This window comes from Nothobranchius furzeri, chromosome 11, assembly GCF_043380555.1.
Source record: "Nothobranchius furzeri strain GRZ-AD chromosome 11, NfurGRZ-RIMD1, whole genome shotgun sequence".
Classification (NCBI taxonomy): Eukaryota; Metazoa; Chordata; class Actinopteri; order Cyprinodontiformes; family Nothobranchiidae; genus Nothobranchius; species Nothobranchius furzeri.
The window spans coordinates 63,937,925-63,960,177 of record NC_091751.1 but is presented as its reverse complement, the minus strand read 5'-3'; the positions used below and the strand labels follow the sequence as shown (position 1 = coordinate 63,960,177).

The 22,253-nt window shown below is 44.0% G+C and overlaps 2 protein-coding genes across 5 annotated transcripts; both read right to left on the bottom strand.

Moving 5' to 3' along the window:
• Positions 1-4,985: 4,985 nt before the first annotated feature.
• orc2 (origin recognition complex, subunit 2) lies at positions 4,986-10,940 on the bottom strand. Of its 2 annotated transcripts, XM_015957439.3 has the most exons (16): positions 10,804-10,940; positions 10,598-10,669; positions 10,320-10,478; positions 9,862-9,948; positions 9,683-9,772; positions 9,575-9,606; positions 9,438-9,495; positions 9,064-9,362; positions 8,875-8,984; positions 7,524-7,656; positions 7,339-7,435; positions 7,107-7,253; positions 6,814-6,985; positions 5,455-5,516; positions 5,268-5,386; positions 4,986-5,187 (listed from the first exon to the last, which is right to left on the bottom strand). In XM_015957439.3, the coding sequence occupies exons 2-16, from the start codon at positions 10,665-10,667 to the stop codon at positions 5,104-5,106; spliced, it is 1,719 nt and encodes a 572-aa protein (XP_015812925.1). In that variant the 5' UTR covers positions 10,668-10,669; positions 10,804-10,940; the 3' UTR covers positions 4,986-5,103. The 2 variants fall into 2 exon arrangements, with proteins under 2 accessions (XP_015812925.1, XP_015812924.1); XM_015957438.3 differs by having other exon boundaries at positions 10,598-10,808.
• Positions 10,941-12,547: 1,607 nt separating this feature from the next.
• Positions 12,548-19,797, bottom strand: zgc:162816 (D-serine dehydratase). 3 transcript variants are annotated; one of them, XM_054730261.2, is made up of 10 exons: positions 19,657-19,797; positions 19,155-19,310; positions 18,887-19,016; positions 17,075-17,225; positions 15,357-15,537; positions 15,112-15,230; positions 14,892-15,018; positions 14,750-14,812; positions 13,412-13,517; positions 12,548-13,211 (listed from the first exon to the last, which is right to left on the bottom strand). In XM_054730261.2, exons 1-10 carry the CDS (start codon positions 19,752-19,754, stop codon positions 13,122-13,124), a joined length of 1,221 nt encoding a protein of 406 aa, XP_054586236.2. In that variant the 5' UTR covers positions 19,755-19,797; the 3' UTR covers positions 12,548-13,121. The 3 variants fall into 3 exon arrangements, with proteins under 3 accessions (XP_054586236.2, XP_070397850.1, XP_070397851.1); XM_070541749.1 differs by having other exon boundaries at positions 18,887-19,310; XM_070541750.1 differs by having other exon boundaries at positions 13,441-13,517; positions 18,887-19,310.
• Positions 19,798-22,253: the final 2,456 nt, after the last annotated feature.

The following is a 22,253-nucleotide window of genomic DNA, read 5'->3' as shown; positions in this document are numbered from 1 at the left end:
CCACAGTTCCACGACCAGGACGAAAACCACATTGTTCCTCCTCAATCTGAGATTCAACTATCGATTGGACCCTCCTCTCCAGTAGCTTGGAGTAGACCTTTCCAGGGAGGCTGAGGAGTGTGATCCCCCTATAGTTGGAACACAGGTCACCCTTCTTGAAGATGGGGACCACCACCCCGGTCTGCCACTCCACAGGAACTGCCCCCGATGACCACGCAATGTTGCAGAGACGTGTCAACCACGACAGCCTTACAACATCCATGGCCTTGAGATACCCAGGACGAATCTCATCCACCCCGGGGCTCCGCCGCTGTGTAGATGTTTGACTACCTCAGCAACTTCTGCCCCAGAGATTGGACAGTCCATCCCAGCTCTGGTTCCTCCTCGGATTGCGCGTAGGTGGGATTGAGGAGCTCCTCAAAGTATTCCTTCCACCGTCCGACTATAGCCCCAGTTGACGTCAGCAGCTCCCCATCCCCACTGTAAACAGCGTGAGCGAGTTGCTGCCTTCCTCTCCTGAGGCACCGGACAGTTTGCCATAACCTCTTTGGAGCCTATCGATAGTCTTTCTCCATGGCCTCACCAAACTCCTCTCCACACGCATCTTCCCCTGCCATCTGATCCAACTCACCACCAGGTGGTGATCAGCTCCTCTCTTCACTCGGGTGTCCAAAACATACGGCCGCAGGTCAGATGATACGACTACAAAGTCTATCGACCTGCGACCTAGGCTGCCCGGGTACCAAGTGTACCGATGGGCATCCTTATGTTCGAACATGGTGTTCGTTATGGCCAAACTCCGGGCCGGGTACTTCAACTCTTTGATTGTACATCCATGAAAGATCCTCTGAACCATTCTTTCTCACCCTTCAGCTAAGACCAATTTGTCATGGGAGACCCTACCAGGGGCACAAAGTGCCCCTGACAGCATAGCTCCTAGGATCATTAGGGCACTCAAACTCCTCCACCATGATAAGGTGATGGTTCAAGGAGGAGTACTTCATATGGTATTATTTTAAACTTCTAAATTGAAAATATAGACACCTCAAAATATTTTGTGAATGATACCAAGTGACAATTAAAGTGACAGTGTTGTGAATGTGATATTACCCATTTAAGTGCCATTGACTCAAAGTATTTTTTATTTTTTATTTTTTTTCAGAAAAATAAGTTAATCCGATGTTTTGGCATTTAGTCTATTGCGTTTTTTGGACACTATTTCACCAGCTTTTGAAAACACATGATCACAGGGCACAGGAGAAGCTGGGGTACACAAAAACCGTAAAGCCAGGTGGAAAAGGTGTGGGTAGGATGTCTTCCGGTTCCCCCAGTATGTTAATGGATTTTCTTGTCTTGAAATGTTTCCCTCTGCTAAGTAGCGCTGGACCTCAATGACAGAGTCAGCTGTTGCATTGGTGGTTTGTCTGCCAACCTCTCGATCAAGCTGCTGCCACAGATGATCTGAAATCTAAAAAAAATACATAGAAGTTTTAGTTTTTGTCTTCTACTCTGTATTAATACACATTAGCAACAAAACAAATGTGAAAATAAGCTGATAATACTGAACAACTTGCCTGAAGTGGGTAACTGCTCTGATGAAGGTCCAGGCTGTAGCTCAGATGTGCGAGCAATTACTGCAGCACACTCCATTTTCAGGCGATTGACAGCCTCACTACACTTGGAGGAACTACGAAATCAGAGTGTTTTAAATCTGGGGTCTAAAAGTGTTGATAGGGTCAGCACACTTAATGACTCCAGGTTAGAAGCAGTGTCTGTGACGCGACGTCTAAGCTGGTCATGGAGACGTGTGGCTGCTTGTGTGTGTAGATGTAAAGAGTTCCGCTCAAGTGCACAATTTAGCATTTTCATCATCGGGATGACCTTTGATCCTGAAACTCTCCTCTCCTCAGACAACTCCACTGTGGCCTGATGGAATGGGACCAGCACAAGAAGTGCTTCCCTTAAGATGTTAAACTCATCAGCTGTGAGTGGAGTTCAATCTGTTTGGAGAGGCAAGAGATACCCACACTGGTTCTGTCTCATCATGTAGCAGCGACAGCATCTGATATGTGCTGTTCCAACGTGCTGGTACCTCAGTGACAAGTTTCCAGGTGGGCCGTCCCATCTGTTGCTGCACTTGAGCAAGCTTCTCTTTTGCTGTGGTGCTGGATCTGAAGAATGATACGATTTGCCTAGATTTGTGTCTTATGGATGAAAGTTCAGGGATCTGATCACAGGATTTTTTGAATATTAAATTTAGTTTGAGTGCAAAATGCAGATTGAGTGTCGAATTTGAAGAGTTCGTGTTGCTGCTATCATGTTTGGTGCTGCGTCGGTCACAAGACACCTTACCTTGTTTGTTATGGCCCAGTCATCCATCATGCCCCTTTTGACTTGGGCCAGATTGTCAGCAGTGTGACTTTGTGGAAAGTGTTTGACTCCCAACACAGATGTACACAACTGCTTATTATCACTGATGTAGTGACAGGTAAGAGCTAAGTAAGCCTCCATGTTCAAGGAGGTCCACATGTCAGCTGTTATACTCACTGCCACAGCTTGCTGTGCTTCCCTTTTTACTCGTTCAAGTTCCTCCGCATGCTTTTTGGCCATCATTTCCTTAACCGTCTGAAAATGAATCAAAATCAAATCAGTCTAGTACTTAACACATTAATTAGACCACCTGTCATTAAAGCAAGAAAAACATCCAGCTATGAAGTTCTCCGTTTTGCCCTGTTGCATAGAAGGTAGGAATTTAAAACTGAATTCAGTTTTTATACCCAAATGTGAGCCGACACACTGGATGGAAATTATTCAAGCATGCATGATATTTGAATCACAAGTGTTTGTTTGTGTTTGCTGTGTCATAAACCTTGTTAAGTACTGTATATATTACATGAGTAACAGCAGCTATCTGAGACATTGTGTATACAAACCTTTCTGGTTGGCAAAATGTAAGATGGATCAAGGACCTGAATAACCCCCTGAACCCCTCACTCTCCACAATGCTCAGGGGTTGGCAGTCCTTTATAATAAAATTCAGGACTGCTTGGTCCTGTCACGATGTGAGTTGGGGGGAGGTTAGGACCTAAGATGCAGACCCAGGATGACACAAGGCAGGAGTAGTGAAAACGTAAAATCCTTTATTTAGGGGTAAATCCAAAGGGCTGGAAGCCAAAAATCCAAAAACACTAGAGACCTAGAGAAATTCCAAAAATACCTAGAGAGGGGGCGAGACAACGCTGACACAAACAATGGACCGACAAAATATTGAGACACAGACAGGGTTTTTATACACTGGGGAGGATGAGAGGGAGATGAGCTGCAGGTGTGTGGGGAGAGAGAGACCAGATGAACTCAATTACTAATCAGGGAGGAAACTAACATGACCTAAGAGTAAAACCTAAAGACAAGAAGATCAGGAAACATAACTAATAATCTAAGGGGGGAGGAAAACCACAAACACTGGTGGGAAAAACACACTAGAGAGACTAATAACATGAACAGCTGTAACTACAGGAAAATGATCTAAGAGTAAAACCTAAAGACCATTAGGGCAGCAAACATAACTAATATTCTAAGGGGGAAGCTGAAACTAAAGGAAAACACTACAGAAAGAAAAACTACAGGGGCGTGACTAAAGGGGGGCCACGGGAGCACTGGACCTGGGAGGGGGATACCAGAGGAGGGATTCCTGGAGGGCTGAAGATCTGGGGACAAATGGGGAACACCAGGAGACACATGAGGAAGAAGCAGACAAGGACACATGAGGGCGCTAGGAGACACAAAAGGAGAACCTAGAGAGGGATGGAGAACACAAGGAGACACATGAGGGAAGACGCAGACGCAGACCATGAAAGGTCCAGAGCAATCTTCCTAGATTCTTGATTTCAAAATAATAAAACATATATTAGTAAAACAATTGTGAGAAAGCATGCCCAGTGTCTAAATAGGTCTACCTGTGTTCGTTCTTGGTGTATTTGCTTCCTCTTCGTTTCCATGCTTGACTATAATGTCTCAGCATTGAGGAAGTGCTCTTATTCGTAATAGACAACTCCGCTGAGCAGATGCGACATTTAACCTAAATAAATTTAAATAAATAATTTACACTGAGTCAGTCACATTGCTGTTTTCAACTCTGACAGATGCGCTGAAAGAAGGAAAGACCAACACGCACCTTATTTGCAGAAGATACAAAATGATCCCACACAGCAGGGACTTTTCTTTTTCTCTCTGGCTCCATTTTGTTGATGTAGAGAGGGATGTCTTGTTTTATCTTTGAAATGGTAATTTTCTTCTTTTCACGGCGACTCACCCCGTTGACAGATGCGGAGTCGATACCTTTTAAACACAGCTTGGCGCCTTGGCAATGAGTGACACAGCAGCGTCTGTCACGTGACTTTTTCTTAAAGCGACACACGCATCGACACAGGTTTCACTCCATGGGCTTGACACATGCGCCGGTGTTGCTGGACCCATCACTACCCTTTACAAATAAACTCTGTGACCGGATGTTCGGTGCATCGTGCCGCAGTTATAACTGGTTGACTTGTCTGATCATTGTCTCCTTCTCTCTCCGACTGCAGAAAAGGGTTATTGATAAAATCCATGACACATCTGGAAGGGTCAATTCCAACATCTGTCTGCAGACCAGACGGTCTTGTGAAGAACCAACAGTCACATACTGGATCTAACACTGAGCACCAACATTATAAACATACAAAGTTGACTTATCCACATCTCTGATGCCGACTGATGAAAGATTCATCATTGTGCCGCTCAGTGGAAGAATCAGCTGCTTACATTTAATCCAGTCAGATTGAACAAATCAGCCAGATGCCTAAAATATTCTGGTTTGTCCTCCACCGGAGCTCAGTGGGAATGTTCAGTTTTTGTCATGATCTGATGATCAGGGTGCATCTCGTTTCCCGAGCTTCAAACTTCAGACGCCCCTCTGTTGTAACAGCAGCACCACAACACAACCCTCACTTATTTAATATTCTTTATTTAAAACAATAATTCTGTCTTAGATGCAAATGTTTTAGTAAGTGAATGGCTCAAATAAATTTACAAGAAATGACAGGTCACATATTTTAAGTCTTGTCTTCATTCATCCTTCTCGTTCTCCAAAAAGTCCATCAGTGTGTTCGCATCCACGGCAACATTCAGGTACTCCACTCCGTCGGCCCCCTGGAGGTCAGAGAAAAGCAAAGTCAGCAAAGAAACGCTGGGACAGAGAGCGGAAGCGGGAAACGTAAGGTGAAGCTCACTTTTCGTGTCCGAATCAGCTTATGGTCCCTAAACTCTGTCAGCTGAGTCCTCAGTGTGAGGTCAGAGTTCACCAAGAAGGCTTCTCTGCAGCGCTGGTAAAAGTCTTGGAAAGACAACCCTGCGTACAAATGTTTATAACCGTCACACACTGAAGAAATGAAAAGGAGGAGCTGAAGGATTTTGTACCCGTGTATGAAGGGTTGTCTTTGTTTTCCAGCTGAAACTTCACCAACAGTCTGAAGATTCCTCTGCAGGAGTAAAAGACGACAGTTAAAAACCTAAAATATGACAAGTAATCAGATCCGGTTCTAGCGCTAAAGCAGGCCCGTCTGGTACTATGACAGCCTGTGGGCGCGCTTCCCACCAACCAGAAAAACTACAGATCCCGGAATGCAGCACAGTTAAGTTTTCCGTTTTTTCCCTCTTTAGAATTATGATGCTGAAGCTTGGTTTATGCTTGACGCGTTCACTTTCCGCGCGGTGATGCGGGTCGCGGCTGGAACGCGCTTCACAACTCGGCAGCGTTTATGGTTTGTGCGGCTCGTCTCTGCGGTGAGCCAATATTCTCCCAAACTGTAGGGGGCAGCATGGAGCTCTACGGCATGCTTCCAACACTACACCATAGTAGAAGTAGAAATGACTGTTTACAACATGGCATTTCAGCATTTTTAACAGCGTCCTCGTCTTTTCCGACAGTGCGAGCCATTTCTCTCCAAGAATTATTAACAACATGTTGATCACGGTGATCTCTGAGAGCTGAATCATACAAATGTCTGTATTTATGAACCTCTGCCATACTAGTTCTTGCCGGTCCGCCATGTTTTTCCGCATCCGTCCGTCCGCGTGGTTAGAAATTTTCCGAGGTGCACGTTGCGGAAATTCTGGGCCGTGCGGAGGCACGGTGGAGGGGCGTGGTTGTTAAAATGACGCAAAATGACGCAACTTTTCCGCGCGGAGTCGTGCGGACCTCGCGGACGCGTCAAGCATAAACCAACCTTGAGAAAAACAAACTGGAACGTTGGAAGGATGTTCACCACATCACAGATGTGACATGTTAATGTAGATTTTTCAAAGATTATTTCAGGATTAAGATGCATTTATTAGCTTTTCTTTTTGAGACTGAAATCCTGAGTGAGGGGGAAGGGGAGCATAAAGAGACCAACTAGGGATGCACCGATACCGATACTGGTATCGGTGCAGATACCGATACGATACTGGTATCGGTATCGGTAAAAGTAAACCGATACAAATGCAGTTGCTTGAAAATGGCTTCACTGTAACTTGTCATTTCTGTTCACCTGATAATTTAGTTTTGTGATGATTTCTATTCATGTATTTTACTTTTTATCTACCTCACAGTCTTTTCCCGTTGAAAGCAGAGAAGAAAATAAAATCTGTATTCCAAATCATAACTTTTTTTTTGTGTGGTAGAAGTATAGGTATCGGTAATCGTATCGGCAAATATTCAGATCCAAGTATCGGTATTGTATCGGTTTGGAAAAAAGTGGTATCGTTGCATCCCTAGGACCAACATGGCTGCAGTACCTCGCGTTGGGAGTCAAGCTGCGGAGCACGTGTGTGAGGGAGGACAGAGCGAGAGCACCCGTCTGCTGCACCAAGAGTGAGTTTTCATACGACGTCTCCTCTGCATAGTGCTGGAACGTCACACACTCCCACCACAACCAGTTAAACTGGCTCTGCTTGAACTGGTCCCACACTGGAAACACATTAGGAACACTTAGGTGCAAGAACAGACCAATCCCTGTGACGAGCTGATGGAGATGGGCGCCAGCTTCTCCGTGATCCCGACAGCGGTACTAATTCCCGTGACCACCCACCCAGTGGAGCATTGATGTGGTCTATGGAAGCCACCAAGTGCAGGTTTGGTAAGGACGCCAGCTGCCCCAGTGCGCTCTGGGTCTTCTCTCCTCGCAGCATTTGCCCGTCAATGTTATGGATCAGTAAAAACACACGGAGACCTGGGTCTGCAGAGACGTCAGAAAAGTAAAACTCACAAATCCAACAAACGTGAAGGCTGAGACAACTAGTCTCGCTCACTCAGCGACTTACTGCCTTTGAGGGTCTGAGCGATGAACTGGATCTGGTCCGACGGCGTGCGGAAACTTCCTTCGTGCTCCAGAACCTCACATGTCAGGGAGTTTAATATCTGCAGCGCGATCACATGACAGCTGTGGTTTGTTCTGTTTTCTGTAGACAGTCGCAATAAAAACGCACATTTTCACTGGTCTACGAACCGCTTTAAGAGTAATGGAGGGGAAGAACCCGTTGACCACCAGGTGGATCTCTTGAGACAGATGAGCCACCCTGAAGTCTTCGAGCAAAGCCTTTTTGCTGCCCAAACCATAAACCAGAACACTGAATCCCAACCTGCAAACCAACAACAAGCACCTCTTGGGAGAAGTAGGGGTTGCATGACTTAATTTTTTTTAAAGTCGACAGTCAAGTAATGAAAATCGAGTCGACTTCGACTAGTCGTTGATGACGTCATTCACCTGAAGCGGCGGCGGGGGGGGGGGGGGGGGGGGGGGGGGGTCGGTAGGTTCGCTGGAGTTTTTGACAATTAAAATTGCACCCAAATTGAAAGAAAGAATTTTCTAAGTTAAACATCTCTTTTAACAACGGTAGTTTCTGCATCAGCCCTCTCCCCCCTCCCCCTGCGCAGCGGCCACAAACTCACTGATGCGCCTGCAGCCTCTCAGAGTTCCTGCTGCTCTAAACATTAAAATAATTAGTTCATTTTCTGTTCCTCACTTCTGATTACCTTCAATGGTGTCTGTTTGTTGCAACCACCAGGTACAAAAACTAACTTGTTTTTATTTGCCTATTTTTCTGTCCTGCCTGTTTATTATCTTCCTGCATCTCCTCTCAGTCCTAAAGAAAAACTGCTACCTGGGTTCATATATATTCACCTTATGAGTTACCTTTGAACTGCAGTTCTAAAAGATCTACCGACCGCAAAAACAGCGGAGTGCCGCTGCTCGCCGGCCGACTACAACGGGACCGTTTTTGCTGCGGAGTTCGTGCCGGAGCGGAGATAGTGGAATCTTGGGGGTGCGTCACCGGAGGACAAAACAGGTGAAGAGCCTCGCTCCGCAGCAGCGAAACGCATCAGGCACAAATAACAGACAGAAAACATGAAAGGAAATGAGCCGACATGAACGATCGCGTGTTTAGTTAGTTTTTGAGGTGGTGACACCTGATTTGGCGGTGCTCTGGACGCAGATGTCTGGAGCGCGTCAACGATCAGAGCTTTGCATGCGCAAACTGGTTAAGATTAGGATGGGGGTGAGGGGAAGGTTAAATTGCAAGAGGGTAAAGGTCACAGTTTGGTTAAATGTCCGTTTTACCGCCGGTGTCAGTACCGACGCTCTGGCACAGCGCGTCGCCTCCGCCTCCCGACGCAGGGGCTCATCACCTGCTGGAGGACTGCATCTTGTCAGTCATTATCACGTGACAGCGACTAGTCGATGACAGGCATAAAAAGTCACTACAGAGCCGTGAAGTCGACTAGTTCATACAACCCCTAGGGAGACGTTTTAGTAGAACAGAGTCAAACCGTAGGAAAGGGCACGCCGCCACACTCACTGCAGCTGTAACATCCATTTGTTAAAGTGCTTCCTGTGTTTGTCGTGCAGCTGCTGGATCTCTTTTGAGTAGCAAGACGGTTTATCTTCTAAAAGACGATCCAACGTCTCCTGTCCAAAAAGTAAAAGAGGTGGAGTTTAGCCAAAGGTTTATTATAATGGACTAACATGTAACTTTTAATTCACACACCCGGTCAAACTTAGGGGTGTGCAAACGCTGGAGGGTCCGGTCCGACGTCAGGACCTTTGAGCTGCCATGAGCCTCAAAATACTCCTCGGTCATGGTGGGCTGATTCAGAGGCTCGGCTGTGTTCTTGCTCCTCTTGGCAGGAGTCTTGTAGAGAGCTGCAGAAAGCCCTTTACTAGGGGTTCTCGTCTTTTTCACATTCTCCTTGTCCTCTTGCTTCCCTCTCTGCTCTTCTTTGAGCTCGTCCTCCTCAGAGTCAGAGGGGGAGAGTTCACTGTCGCTGTCAGACCGAAGAGTTGGTGCTGAAAATAAGCCCCACCACACCCAGATTACACCAGCGTTACTAAACGAACACAACTACAACAGGCCAGGCGTACCTGTAAGTCTCTTCCTGAGTCTGTGAGGGGTGGTGGAGACAAACCGGACACTCTTTTTCTGTTTCAGGAGAAACAAAACTAAATTAAAACAAACTAAATCCTTCACTGGATAAAGTGAAATGTATTAGCTCTCTCACCCTCTGTGGTGTCCTGTTTTCACCTGCGTGGCCTAGACAGACAAAAGTAAACCTGATCATTTCATAATGAGAGCACAGGCGGACGGGGAGTGGGTTCGCTCGACTCACTGCTGCCTGTCCGAGAGGGAGTGGTGGGTTCCGAGTTTGTGTCCCTGGTGAAGCTCACGCTTTTTCCCGGGGTCCGAGCCAGTTCGCTCGCTACGAAGGGAAACAACAAAACAACGGTTTAATAAATGCAGCTGAAGATGAACGTTGAGCCTTCGTTCGAGAGGTAATCGGAGATTCACCAGTTTGGGCCAAGCTGTGACTTCGTTTGACTTTCTGGAAGGTGAAGATGGAGGAACCAGCAACTCTAGAAGGATTATCGTCTACTTCTGTGAAGCCAAAGAACATATTAGTGGCATTAAGAGACATTTAGGTTCATGTTATGGCTTTATTAGGTAATGTCAAAATACTAAACTCGATGATCTACAGTGGCACCGAGAAGACAGGAGGCAGGGCAGGTGAAAATGTTGAGATTGTCTTCAGGAGTGACAGGATCAGGATTAGAGGGACTGCGTTAGATGATTTGAAATAAGATCAGGCTAAGATGGTTTGGACATGGAGGAATCTGCAGAAGGATGCTCAGGCTGGAACAGCCAGGCAGGAGTCGTGGAGGAAAGCCAAAGAGCAGATTTATGGATGGAAGAGTGGAGGATGAGGGTGAAAATGCAGCAGGACAAAACCAGAACCAAGGAAGGGATACCTTCATCGTTTTCAGTTCCTAAAGCTCGGACATAACCCAGCTCATCATGGACTCCGTTTTCATCTCCATCACACCGAGTCTCCTCCAGGCATTCCCTCTGTCCAGCCGGGCTCTTAAACTTCACCATCCTCAGCCCAGAGCCAGCACTGCTCTGCAATACTAGTCACAACACACACACACACACACACGCGCGCGCGCGCGCGCACACACACACACGCACACATAAAACGAGAGCGAATGGGCAAAAAACAAAACAGCAGAGATAAACCAGCTCATACCCTCCTGTTTGTCCACGATGTGCTCCAAAACATCCCCATCCCCAACGAACTTCACCTCCAACACGCTCATTTCTACCAATAAACACAAAACACACGATACAAGCCTGAAGCCACGCAGCAAAACACACAATTAGCCCTGCTACTAGAGTCGGTTTGAACTCTCGCGCTAAAGCTGAGGAAAGTGAGCGCAAAAGGTCGAGACTTACTCAAACGGGCGGAAAAAGTCCGCAAAACAATATAAAATTTAAAACATAAACAAAACTTTAAAGTCGGAAAGTTTAATTGAGAAGCGATGTGACAAGTTTCCGCGCCATTCTGAACATTTTAAATCACGTGACTGAGTGGAAAGGTCATAAAGTGGCCAATCAAAACGCTAGTAGCAGTAAAACTACGTTTCCCAAGAATCCTTTCAACAAGTCCGCCTGTCACAAGTCCACAGACAAATAATATTCAAGTCAGGTATTCTTACTCTAATTCACAGCAGTAGAAAAAACTTTGTACAGGTAAGATCAAATGTAATGGACACAATATGACACGCTTAAGCACAGAAAAGAAGAAGTAGTGAAAATAATGAAAATAGAACTGTGAAAATAAAGTTTAACGTTGTAAAGAAAAGAAAGAAAGAGAACGATCTTTTCTCTCAAGTTAAAAATCACGAGGCGCTTCACAAAACCAAAAAATTCAAGTATAAAAAGATTTAAAAAATGATTACAAATATGTTTAAAAATAATATATGAATTATAAAAATAATAAATTAGGATTAAACCAAATCCTAAATACAAGGATTGACTGGATACTGATTAAAATACTTTAATGATTCAGGTTGATATCTGATCTGACATTAGTTAATGTCCATATTTCAAGTTACATTCAGTTTGTGGTCATTTTCAATAAGAATCACATTTCTTGGTAATCTGTAAAGGGCATTTTATTGCCATGTTTATTTTTTTCATTCAGTTTCAATTTCAAGTAGTCTTGAGAATCAGTGTGTGTCACGTTTGATGCTGTGATTATTGTTTATTTAGTATTCATTCAACTCCACAATCCGGTTAAAGATTCACTAAAGAAAGGGGATTTAGATGTCTTGCTATTAGTTAAGTCTTTTCGTTCTAGCGGCCTCAAATATTATTCTGAAATCTGTCTACGTGTGTGTGTGTGTTAGTGAGCACTTTCCCTCTACCAAGATGATCCATCCCACCGCATGTAGAAAAAGTTTCAGAGGTTTCAGTTCAGCTCATGAAAAATGGGAGCAAAAACAAAAGTGTTGCGTCTATATTTATACTGACAAATTTGTTCGTGAGAATCCAGATTTAGAAAACTATTTAACACTTTGGATTCACTTTTGCTCATTGAAACAGTTTATTTTTTCACCTTTCACTACAAAAATTTAGTTGATACAGTTTTACACAAGACAATATCTGCACTTTTTTGACAAGAACATCTTCAATTCTGTATGAATACAATCCACCATGTATAAAATCTCCTTTATGTGGATCTAAATTCCTCCTTTAATCTTCTGGATGTTATTCATTTTTATGTCTTCCTCGGAGATCTCATGGGGCGAGGCAGGGAAATACACTCGCTCATAAGTTTGGGTTTGTTCTGGTTGATAATTCCTATTATATTGATTTAAAATAAAAACTGAAATGACTGAGCTTTAATAAAAAACTACGTTATCACTGAAACAACATCAGCATTAAATAACAGTAGGGTTTAGGGTCAGGGCGACACAGCAGCTCAACATTTTTATGTCTCTTCGATTGTCCCTAAATAGGAGAGGAGACTGCTGATCAAATTCTGATAGTTGGTGTCAAGCCTTTATTTTCCATTATTTCTAAGTCACTGGTTTGAACTAGGGATGCACCGATGGATTGGCATTTGATCCCAATCGGCCGATAGCGCCCCTATCGGTTTTGATCGGAGTTTTCAAAATAGATCAAAGCAGACCGATCAGACCATTTTAGATTAGGTTACATTTCCTTTATTCCCAGATTATGTGGTTTGTAGCACTCATTGTAATGTTGTATAAAATTTCTGGCCAATCCACATGATCGGTATCGGTGATCAGCATTCTTTGATATCGGTATCGGCAGCAAAAAACCCCCATCACCTTTGAGATAATACAAGAGGGTCAAGGGGACAAAATCAAACGTGAGAAATGTTCCATTAAAATATAACCTTTGTATGTGTTTAAGGCTAGAATTCTACCATTTAAATGGCGACAGAAAGAATGATCATGATATTAATTAAACAATCAGTAAACAACTCGTCTCACTGAAATGTATTTATCTACACAATGGACAAAAACAAATTTTTTAAATTTGCTTTGATTTACAGAGATAACATTACGTAAAAACAAAGATGGCCAATTTTACAACACATCGATTTAGAAAATGGTTAAAGTCTCATAAAAACAGGCTCTGATATGTTTTTTTTTCCAGACACCAGTCTAATCAACCACAAATATGCTGTTTTAGGTGGACAAGTATCTTCATCTAACAACATCCAGGTCAAAACTTGGGCTTCACCACCCACGGGTGGGGTTCCACGTCCCCAGCAGACGACCCTTGGAGTGTACATGATACACGGGATGCATCATGGCTGTCGCACAGGACTGAAATAAAATAAAAATAAACTTTAAAACACAATAGCAACACAATGAATCCGACACCACATGAAGGAATGTCCAGTATGAGAACCTTCAGAGGAACTCCCGTCACTGACGGCTTCTTGGATAACAGAATATAATCTTCTAACCGAGCCTCTTTTAATCCTACAGACAGGTTGCTAAAGGTCACATTAAACAATACTAACGTGGTGGGGGATCAACGAGAGCAAAGTACCAAGAGGGTATTTGCTGTAGTCCAGATGACCCGAGATGGGCTCCAGTCTTCCATGTTCCTGAGTCATTGATGACAACCTGGAGGGATACATAACCAAGTGCAACATAAACAACATGTAAGAATGAAGTAAAAATGACATCTTGTGGTCAAATATGGTGACTGCAGCTCACTTTGCTAAACAAAAAGTTACTGTCTCACTGTTGTTCTGTGAGTTTTATGGCTCTTGCCAGTTACAGATCAGCACCAGAAGATTCTAGATGATAAGCAAAGTTGATAAGTAGATAAATACATAATTATATCTGGTAGGGCTGGGCGATATGGTCTAAAATCAATATCACGATATATTGAGGATTTCACCTCGATAACGATAAGTGGACGATAACTACAGGTATTAGCAGAAATGAAAATTGTCCACTAGATGGGGCTGTCGCGTGTATTACGTTGAATCACATTTTTACGTGACTCAAGGTGGTACAGCTTCTTAAAGGGACATGAATGTTGCCCATCTACACACATCTTTTCATTTTTTATTATCACATTTATTGACACGGGAACAATTTATCCCGATAAGAGTCAGAAATGTCGATAACGATAAATTTTCAATTTATTGCCCAGCCCTAACATCTGGTGTTCGCACACTTGGATATTTTACGGTAGAGAGCATTTACTACACTTATTACGGTAATGCATCAGGCATTACAGGAAGTGTGTTTGTTTGCCGTCTTGCTGTTAGCTTGCTCTAATAGTTCTGAACGACTCATTAAAGGAAGTAAAATGCTGCGATTGACTCATTATTCATGTCACACACACATTTCACTTTAATACTGAGATGTTGCTAATTGAGAAAGTAGCTTAAGATATTTTTAGAGCCGAGTACTTGCTCCTAATTCACCATTATAACTGTTAGCTCAGCGTTAGCCTCTAGCCTGATTCACTCAAGTAAAACAAAAAGATGTTGTGGCTTCTTAGGGTTACAAGAAATAACTTCTGGGTCACTCCTGTTTACTGGCACTGGTTCTTTAAACAACTCTGGAGCTTGCCAGTGTCGAATTAGAAATGCTGGCGGCGCTGCACCGTTAGCTCGCCACAGACTGTAGCTGATGTCCGAAACGATGTCCCTCCTTTGTTTTTTGAAAATAGACAAACTGACAACACCCAACCAGCTGAGAATGAAATCTGTTTTCATTTAACCTCCCTTCCAACATGACTGAGACATTAGTCTGTGATTATTTCACTGTAGAATTCTTACAAATTGCTCCTTTAAATTCTGTTTTCAAGTAAAAAAAAAGAAATAGAAAAAGCGTTTTACTTCAGGTCTGGATGCCCTTCAATGATGGCATATCCAGTGGGAAGTTTTCCAGCTCCATCCAAACTGAAGGAAAAAGAAAACAAAGAAGTCGGTCGAGTTCATCTAAAACCAGTCCAGCCATGTGTCCTTCTGTAAATCCTACCTAATAGCACTCCACCCACAGTCGATCAGGAGCTGGTCCTTCTGTGGACAGTGTCCAATGACTCTTGTCAGAACCCTCACAGCCACATCCTCCAGACTACACGAGCCAATCATGGACTGCTGCACATCTACATTTCAACAAAACATAAAACAAATTTTGTTTTTTCAGTTTGTTCATTTGAAATAGTTAAAATGAAACAGTCACATTGAGATGAACACACCATAGAAGATGTAGTTTCCAGGATGCACCTCACTTAGTTTTGACATGTCTTGGACCGGATGGCTACAAGAAGGAGTGGAGCCAATGCTGGACTTACAGGTGATGCCGACCGCCTTCAGTCTGACAGAATTAAGAAAAGACACAAACAACACACATACTGAAATATGAATGCATTTGTTGTTTGAATTAATTTACCATTTTTTTAATCTATCTTTTGTGCGTTTCCATCTTAATTTAAACCCTCACTTCTCCATGAATTGCAGGACACAGCTGGTTGTGTCTTGGGCAACGGCCTGTATTTGCTCCACTCCTGTGCAGCTGTAGGTGTTTCCACAGTGAGCGTATATCCCCGTTAGCTCCACGCCCTCTGTCCCAGCGATGGCCCGGGCCAGGCTGAGTGCCTCAGGCTCTGAGTGCAGGACACCAGCTAGAGATAGAGCAAACACACAATCAGCAAGTGCTTGAACAGGGTTCCCACTCTTTTTTTGGCATGATTTTCCAGGACTTTTCCAGGACATTTTCAGCTGCTGCAGCACGGGTCGTTATTACAACTAGGGCTGGGTGATATTTTCATATCAGGATGTAATTTGAAACAGACATGATACTGTACCTATACCACTATATCGATTTTATGGTTGTGCAAAGATTGTTGTCTTTCTCTATGGGAAGCCTAAGTCTCCTCCCTATCCGGTCAGCTCACGGGTCGCTAGAAGAACGAAGAAAATGAATGCAAGTCAACGGGGTTAAAAGTGTTATTTTCTAACCCACTTTGCCTTACTCCCTGGATCACACATATGTAATACTTGTATTTAAATGAAAAGTAATGATGGGTGTTTCGACCACGCCAGTCATGTACTTTGACATTCATCAGCTTGTAAAAGTTCGTAATTGGCATGACTACAAACTAGAAATCGGCACGTCGCATATGTGACGTCACCACATAATCTCCGCTCCCCAAAGTAGCTGCTACTTACCACATGACCAGATTTATGGAGGTTCTTTCCTCCTGTGGGAAGCTTGCTGAACTTACAGCCATTTTCCCTCAGTTTTCTCCGTGTCTGGTTCGATGACGTCACTTTCGTGAAGCCCATTTGTAGTCCTGGACTCATTTTCACACAAAATCTAAACTTTTGTTTCCCCCTGTTCGAAAATAAGCACGTTCTTGTTATTAAAATGTGTCTCTAAAATTCACAGACATCATATGTGAAATCCGTGGCACATAACAAGCGGAATTAGAAAATTGCGTTTTTAGCCCCGTTAACTAGCACTCATTTTTCCGTTCTTCCGGGGACCCGTTGTCCGGTAGTAGACTTAGGCTCCCTATGCAGGAATGAAAGCAGACAAGCGCTACAGCCATGGACGTAATTTTCACTTTAGAAGTGGGGGGGACACAGGGGGGGGGGGGGGGGGGGGTGTATTTTTACAGTATGCTTTAATGGGAAACAGGCTTCAACATAAACGGTTGTTTTCCGCTTGGTCCTAGACCTCAACCAGTGTCATTGTAATATAGCGTAATATTGTTTTTGGATGGTAAAAGGTGCAGGGGTCAAAACTTGACTTTGAAAAAAAGTGTGTGTGTGTGTTTTCTGTCAAGTGACCTTGGGTGTTCTGAAAGGCGCTTTTAAATAAAATGTATTATTATTGTGTGTGTGTGTGTGTGTGTGTGTGGGGGGGGGGGTACATGTCCCCCCGTCCCCCCCAAAAGTTACGTCCATGGCAACAGCCCACTGAATGCAGCTGAAAACAGAAATTCATGAGTAAAATATTTACCCGTTTGTATTTTTTCACAAGGAGGGGAAAATAATTTTCCAGGACAACTCAAACATTCCCAGGACATTTTCCTTTTTTTCGCATTTTCCATGTGTTTTCCATGACTGGAAAATTGGTCTACAATTTTCCAGGTTTTCCAGGATGCATGGGAACCCTGTAAAGCTGGTGGTCAGCTGAGGTTCCTGCATGTTTACCTCTCCCATTGCCACAATCCAGTTTCAGCCAGACGTGCCACAGCTGACCATCTTTCAAGGGCCTCCTTTTGAGTTGCTGCAGAGCGTCATGATGGTCCAACAGCACTTGGAAGAGATCCAGTTTCTCTGACAGGGCTGCACATCGCTCTATCTAATTACACACACACACACGCACACACACACACGCACGCACACACACACACGAGTAGTCATTAGTACTTGGACGGGCTTTGAAACTCATTATCGGTGTTTCTTGAAAGACAACAAGTTCGGTTGTTTCTCTTTAACTCACAACAATCTTTAACGTGTTTTTTAATAGATTTATGTTAAAAACATTTTCCCCATTAAATATTTCTTCGGTCACACTTAAAAGTTTCAAATCAGAACATTGTAACACAAAAGATAATCCGAGTTAATTAAAAACGTGTTATTTTTTTCTTTCAAATTAAAATTTCAATATCAGTGTTTTCCCTATAGATTTCCCCAGCTGTGGTGCTAGTTGACGTCGGGGTGGGGTGCTTCCTTGCATTGTCGGTAAGGGTGTGTGTGTGTGTGTGGGGAGGTGACGTTGGCTTAGCCTATGTAGGGGAAACACTGCCTATCCAAACAAACCTGGTAATATGTGAGAAAGTAAACGCCCACCTTGTCAAATCGTGACTTTACTGTGATTAAACTAAAAGAAGCGGAGTTCAGGCATACAGCCAGGCCTGTAGAGTTACCAAATCACTAGGTAGAACCTTTCTGACAACAACAAGGAAGGCTAAAAGATCTCAAAAAGCAACACATCCTGTCCCATTCTAAACAGATTCAATAACTAAAGAATCCAGAGCTTCTGCAGAGCTCACTTGGTTATTTTTAAGGTCAGAGGTCATTATGAACCAAAAGAAGGAGATGGTCATCCATGGGAGAGTTGCAAAACCTCTGGAGAGCTCTGAAATGGTAAAAGTTACTCAGCGACCAGTTTCATTGACTAAATAGTTACAAATAAAGTTTGGACATTTTGCTGACAGAGTGGAAAACAACACATCACTGAAGTCATTGTTGAAGCTTCCAGTCTGACTCGGCTCAAAAGTGCAGAGTCGGTTTTACCTCTGCTGTCTCTTGTCGAGATGCTTTTCTGACAGAATGTGACTCAACAACTTCTTTGTTCTCATCTTGCATTCATTTGCTTTTTCTTTTAAATCAATTCTTGTTAAATCTTTTTATCATACTCTTGGTAGATTTTTTTCCCACCACACATCACAAAGGCCTGTCTCACATTTACCGTAAACATCTTTTGAGAAAATATTCATTAGCTTCACGAGACTAAAGTAGAACTTTATAGAAGGTGTGTGTCGTAATCCATTTGGTGTAAAACTAACACTAGAACATCATGTCAATAGTGAGACATGTTGGTGGAAGTGTGATGGTCTGGGGTGGTTCTGCTGGTTCAGGACCTGGATCAACTACTGTGACTGTAATATTGCTCTCTAGCAGAAGATCCTGTAGGAAAATGTCTGACCTTTGACCTTAAACTGGCCCTTCATGCTGGAAAGCCCTCTAATGCAGGGGTGTCAAACTCCAGTCCTCGAAGGCCGGTATCCTGCGTTTTTTGTTTTTTCCCTGTTCCAACAGTTGAATCACCATTGCAGCAGCTCATCAAGCTCTCCAGAAACCTGTTAAGGTGCGTTGAAACAGAAAAAACACAAAAACATGTGGGATAGCGGCCCCCGAGGCCCGGAGTGACACCTGTGCTGTAACCAGACTGAATTTAAATGGTTCTGCGACGATGGATCCCCCAATTGACCACAGAAGTGCAGTTCTGATACAAACCTTGTCAAAGGGTAGAGAGTATGCATAGATGATGTCATCAAATCCATGATCAGCATAGAAACAGGCCTCTGCCAGGGTGGAAACCACGATGCACCTTCGTGATCCAGCCGTCATCAAGTCAGCACACTCACTAAAGTCCAACACACACACACACACACACACACACACACACACACACACACACACACACACACACACACACACACACACACACACATCAATCTGCCTGCCTGTGTGTCTGTGTGTACGCATGTGTCTGTGTGTATACAGGGTCTTATGGGTCTTCATGTGTGGCCGAAGCTGGACTCCCAGTGCCTGACAGCGTTCGATCATCCTCTGGGCGTTTGTCTTCACCTTGTCAATGTCCACCACCAGAGCAGGGGAGGACAGGGCTGACAGGGGCTGGCCCTCCATACTGACAGCTCTGAAGCAACACACACACACACACACACACACACACACACACACACACACACACACACACACACACACACACACACACACACACACACACACGTGTAATTACATTTATCTTCATGAAGTGGGACATTTGTTGTAAGATACATATTCATTGTACAGCTGGCTGGTTGTGTCCTGGCGGACTTTGAACTCTGGAGTTATCGGTTTACGGTTCTGTTACCGAAAGTTCTACAGGACAAATAACAACATGCAGTTAAGCATACTGACAACTACTAATGTCAACAACTAATAACAACCCTAACCTAACCCTAACCCTAACCAGCCCCATAAAAAGCCCAACATGTATTTACCTTTCAGGAGCGATAACAACTCTTTCAAACCAAAGTCTGCTGCGTTGGAACAAGTACGGCGTCTTTAGAGGGTCAAACGTCCTGAGCAGAAATCGCATAATCTCGGTTCACCGTGTTCTATAAACGTCTGCAATTTTTTTGAAGAAATCTATAAACACATGGTTGTTTAAAATAAAACCCAACTAGATTTTTTTAAATAACTTTCTTCGCGGTTCTGTTCATCACTTTTATGGACAGAATTTCTAGACGCAGCCGTGGTGTGGAGTGTGTCGAGTTTGGTGGCAGGAGAATCTCGTCTCTGCTTTTTGCGGATGATGTGGTCCTCCTAGCTTCATCCAGCTCTGACCTTCAGCTCTTGCTGGGTAGGTTCGCGGCCGAATGTGAAGCGGCTGGGATGAGGATCAGCACCTCCAAATCTGAGACCATGGTTCTCGACCGGAAAAGGGTGGCTTGCCACCTCCGGGTCGGGGGAGAGGTCCTACCTCAAGTGGAGGAGTTTAAGTATCTCGGGGTCTTGTTCACGAGTGAGGGTAGGAGGGATCGGGAGATCGACAGGCGGATTGGTTCGGCGTCTGCAGTGATGCGGACGCTGAGCCGATCTGTCGTGGGGAAGAGGGAGCTGAGCCAGAAAGCCAGGCTCTCGATTTACCGGTCGATCTACGTCCCAATCCTCATCTATGGTCATGAGCTTTGGGTAATGACCGAAAGAACGAGATCGCGGATACAAGCGGCCGAAATGAGTTTCCTCCGTAGGGTGGCCGGGCTCAGCCTTAGAGATAGGGTGAGGAGCTCGGACATTCGGGAGGGACTCGGAGTAGAACCGCTGCTCCTCCGGATCGAAAGGAGCCAGTTGAGGTGGTTTGGGCATCTGGTCAGGATGCCTCCTGGACGCCTCCCCGGGGAGGTGTTTCGGGCATGTCCTGCCGGCAGAAGGCCCCCGGGTCGACCCAGGACACGTTGGAGAAGTTACATCTCCAATCTGGTCCGGGAACGCCTTGGGGTCCTGCCGGAGGAGCTGGTGGACAAGGCCGGGGAGAGGACGGCCTGGAGCTCCCTAGTTGGGATCGCGACCCGGACCCGGATAAGCGGAGGAAGACGACGACGACGACGACTTTCTTCGCGCTTTATGAATTTAGTTCACTCATTTGGTCATCTGTGAAAGGTCTGCTCGTTACTGCCCCCAAGTGGCCGATAATCTCAAACTGGTCAAAAGGTCATAACTACAGAGTTGAGCAGTTTGTCTGAACAAAGTCCAAGTGAGTTGTTCTATCTATCTATCTATCTATCTATCTATCTATCTATCTATCTATCTATCTATCTATCTATCTATCTATCTATCTATCTATCTATCTATCTATCTATCTATCTATCTATCTATCTATCTATCTATCTATCTATCTATCTATCTATCTATCTATCTATCTATCTATCTATCTATCTATCTATCTATCTATCTATCTATCTATCTATCTATCTATCGTCTGTCTGTCTGTCTAATTTATAGGTCTAAATTTCTTCTCTCAACTCAGATAATTTCAGCCTAAACGTCACATTTTGAGACGTTATTAGCTCCACCAGTCAGTATCTTTTTTTCTGTATTACAGTTTTTCTCAGTTGCTTTGGTGCATTTCTCACAACAGAATTGATCTCTGCACCACTATTAAGGCTTTTTTCAAAACAATTAGTGCAAACTGCAAAACATGGTGGATAACTTGCAAAAGTGAGTCACTTCATCAAAAAGAAAAGTCAGTGCTTCAAAAGCAAGTCCCTTAATCAAAACAGATAATATATTCATCAAAAGCAAGTACTTATATCAATCAGCGTGTCAGGGCTGTCAAAATTACAAGTCATTACACCAGCACCTTTGGCCACAAAATCAAATGGTTTGAACATGTTCCCATTGTGACAGATTTCTTTGTAGGTGCTTCCCAATGACATGTCAAGTCTGGACAGCATGCATGGCATGTTGAAAACCATAAACTGTAAAGGAAAATCAGGACACTTCATATGCACTCTTGATAATATTTAACTGAAACTGTTCACAGCATTGTGCAACTGGGGGAATACAGTAAAACAAACATTTTACAGCAAACATAAACTCACTTAGACAGTAAACCTTACTGCAGTAGTTATGAAACAAAACAAAAAAAACTGAACAGACACTACTGCATATCAATCATTGATATCTAGACGCTCCTGTGTGTCTGCCCACATATTTTCATCAACATCACAGCGAATGTCAGCTCTATCGATGCATCGGGGAAAGTATCTCCCTGAGTGTTGAATCCACCCTCTGCAGGACTCTGCTGTGATGTCATCACAAGCTGCATCCATAGCTGCTAGCAGGGCCATGTGGGTATGTGGATGCCTGTCATATACCTTCCACCTCCAGGAAGAGAAAAACTCCTCAACTGGATTTAGGAATGGAGTGTAAGGAGGAAGAAACTCCATAAGCGTCCTGCCGTGTGCTGCAAACCACTGCCTGACTACAGCAGAGTGATGGACGCTAACATTATCCCAAACCACTACACACATTGTCCGATTGTCACCAGGACACACACCAATTTTCATTAGTGTGAGATAAGGTTCACCTGAGA

What these genes read in the sequence shown, in the direction of transcription:
- orc2 (XM_015957439.3), bottom strand. Translation starts at nt 10,667, where the DNA reads ATGAGCGTGTTGGAGGTGAAGTTCGTTGGGGATGGGGATGTTTTGGAG. An exon ending in ACTCAGGAAGAGACTTACAG is followed by an intron (nt 9,363 to 9,437) that starts GTACGCCTGGCC and finishes GCTTATTTTCAG; the next exon opens with CACCAACTCTTCGGTCTGAC. An exon ending in CGCTCAGACCCTCAAAGGCA is followed by an intron (nt 7,254 to 7,338) that starts GTAAGTCGCTGA and finishes ACGTCTCTGCAG; the next exon opens with ACCCAGGTCTCCGTGTGTTT.
- zgc:162816 (XM_070541749.1), bottom strand. Translation starts at nt 19,754, where the DNA reads ATGCGATTTCTGCTCAGGACGTTTGACCCTCTAAAGACGCCGTACTTG. An exon ending in TGGAAACTACATCTTCTATG is followed by an intron (nt 15,019 to 15,111) that starts GTGTGTTCATCT and finishes GTTGAAATGTAG; the next exon opens with ATGTGCAGCAGTCCATGATT. An exon ending in TCTCGTTGATCCCCCACCAC is followed by an intron (nt 13,212 to 13,411) that starts GTTAGTATTGTT and finishes ATTTTATTTCAG; the next exon opens with TCCTGTGCGACAGCCATGAT.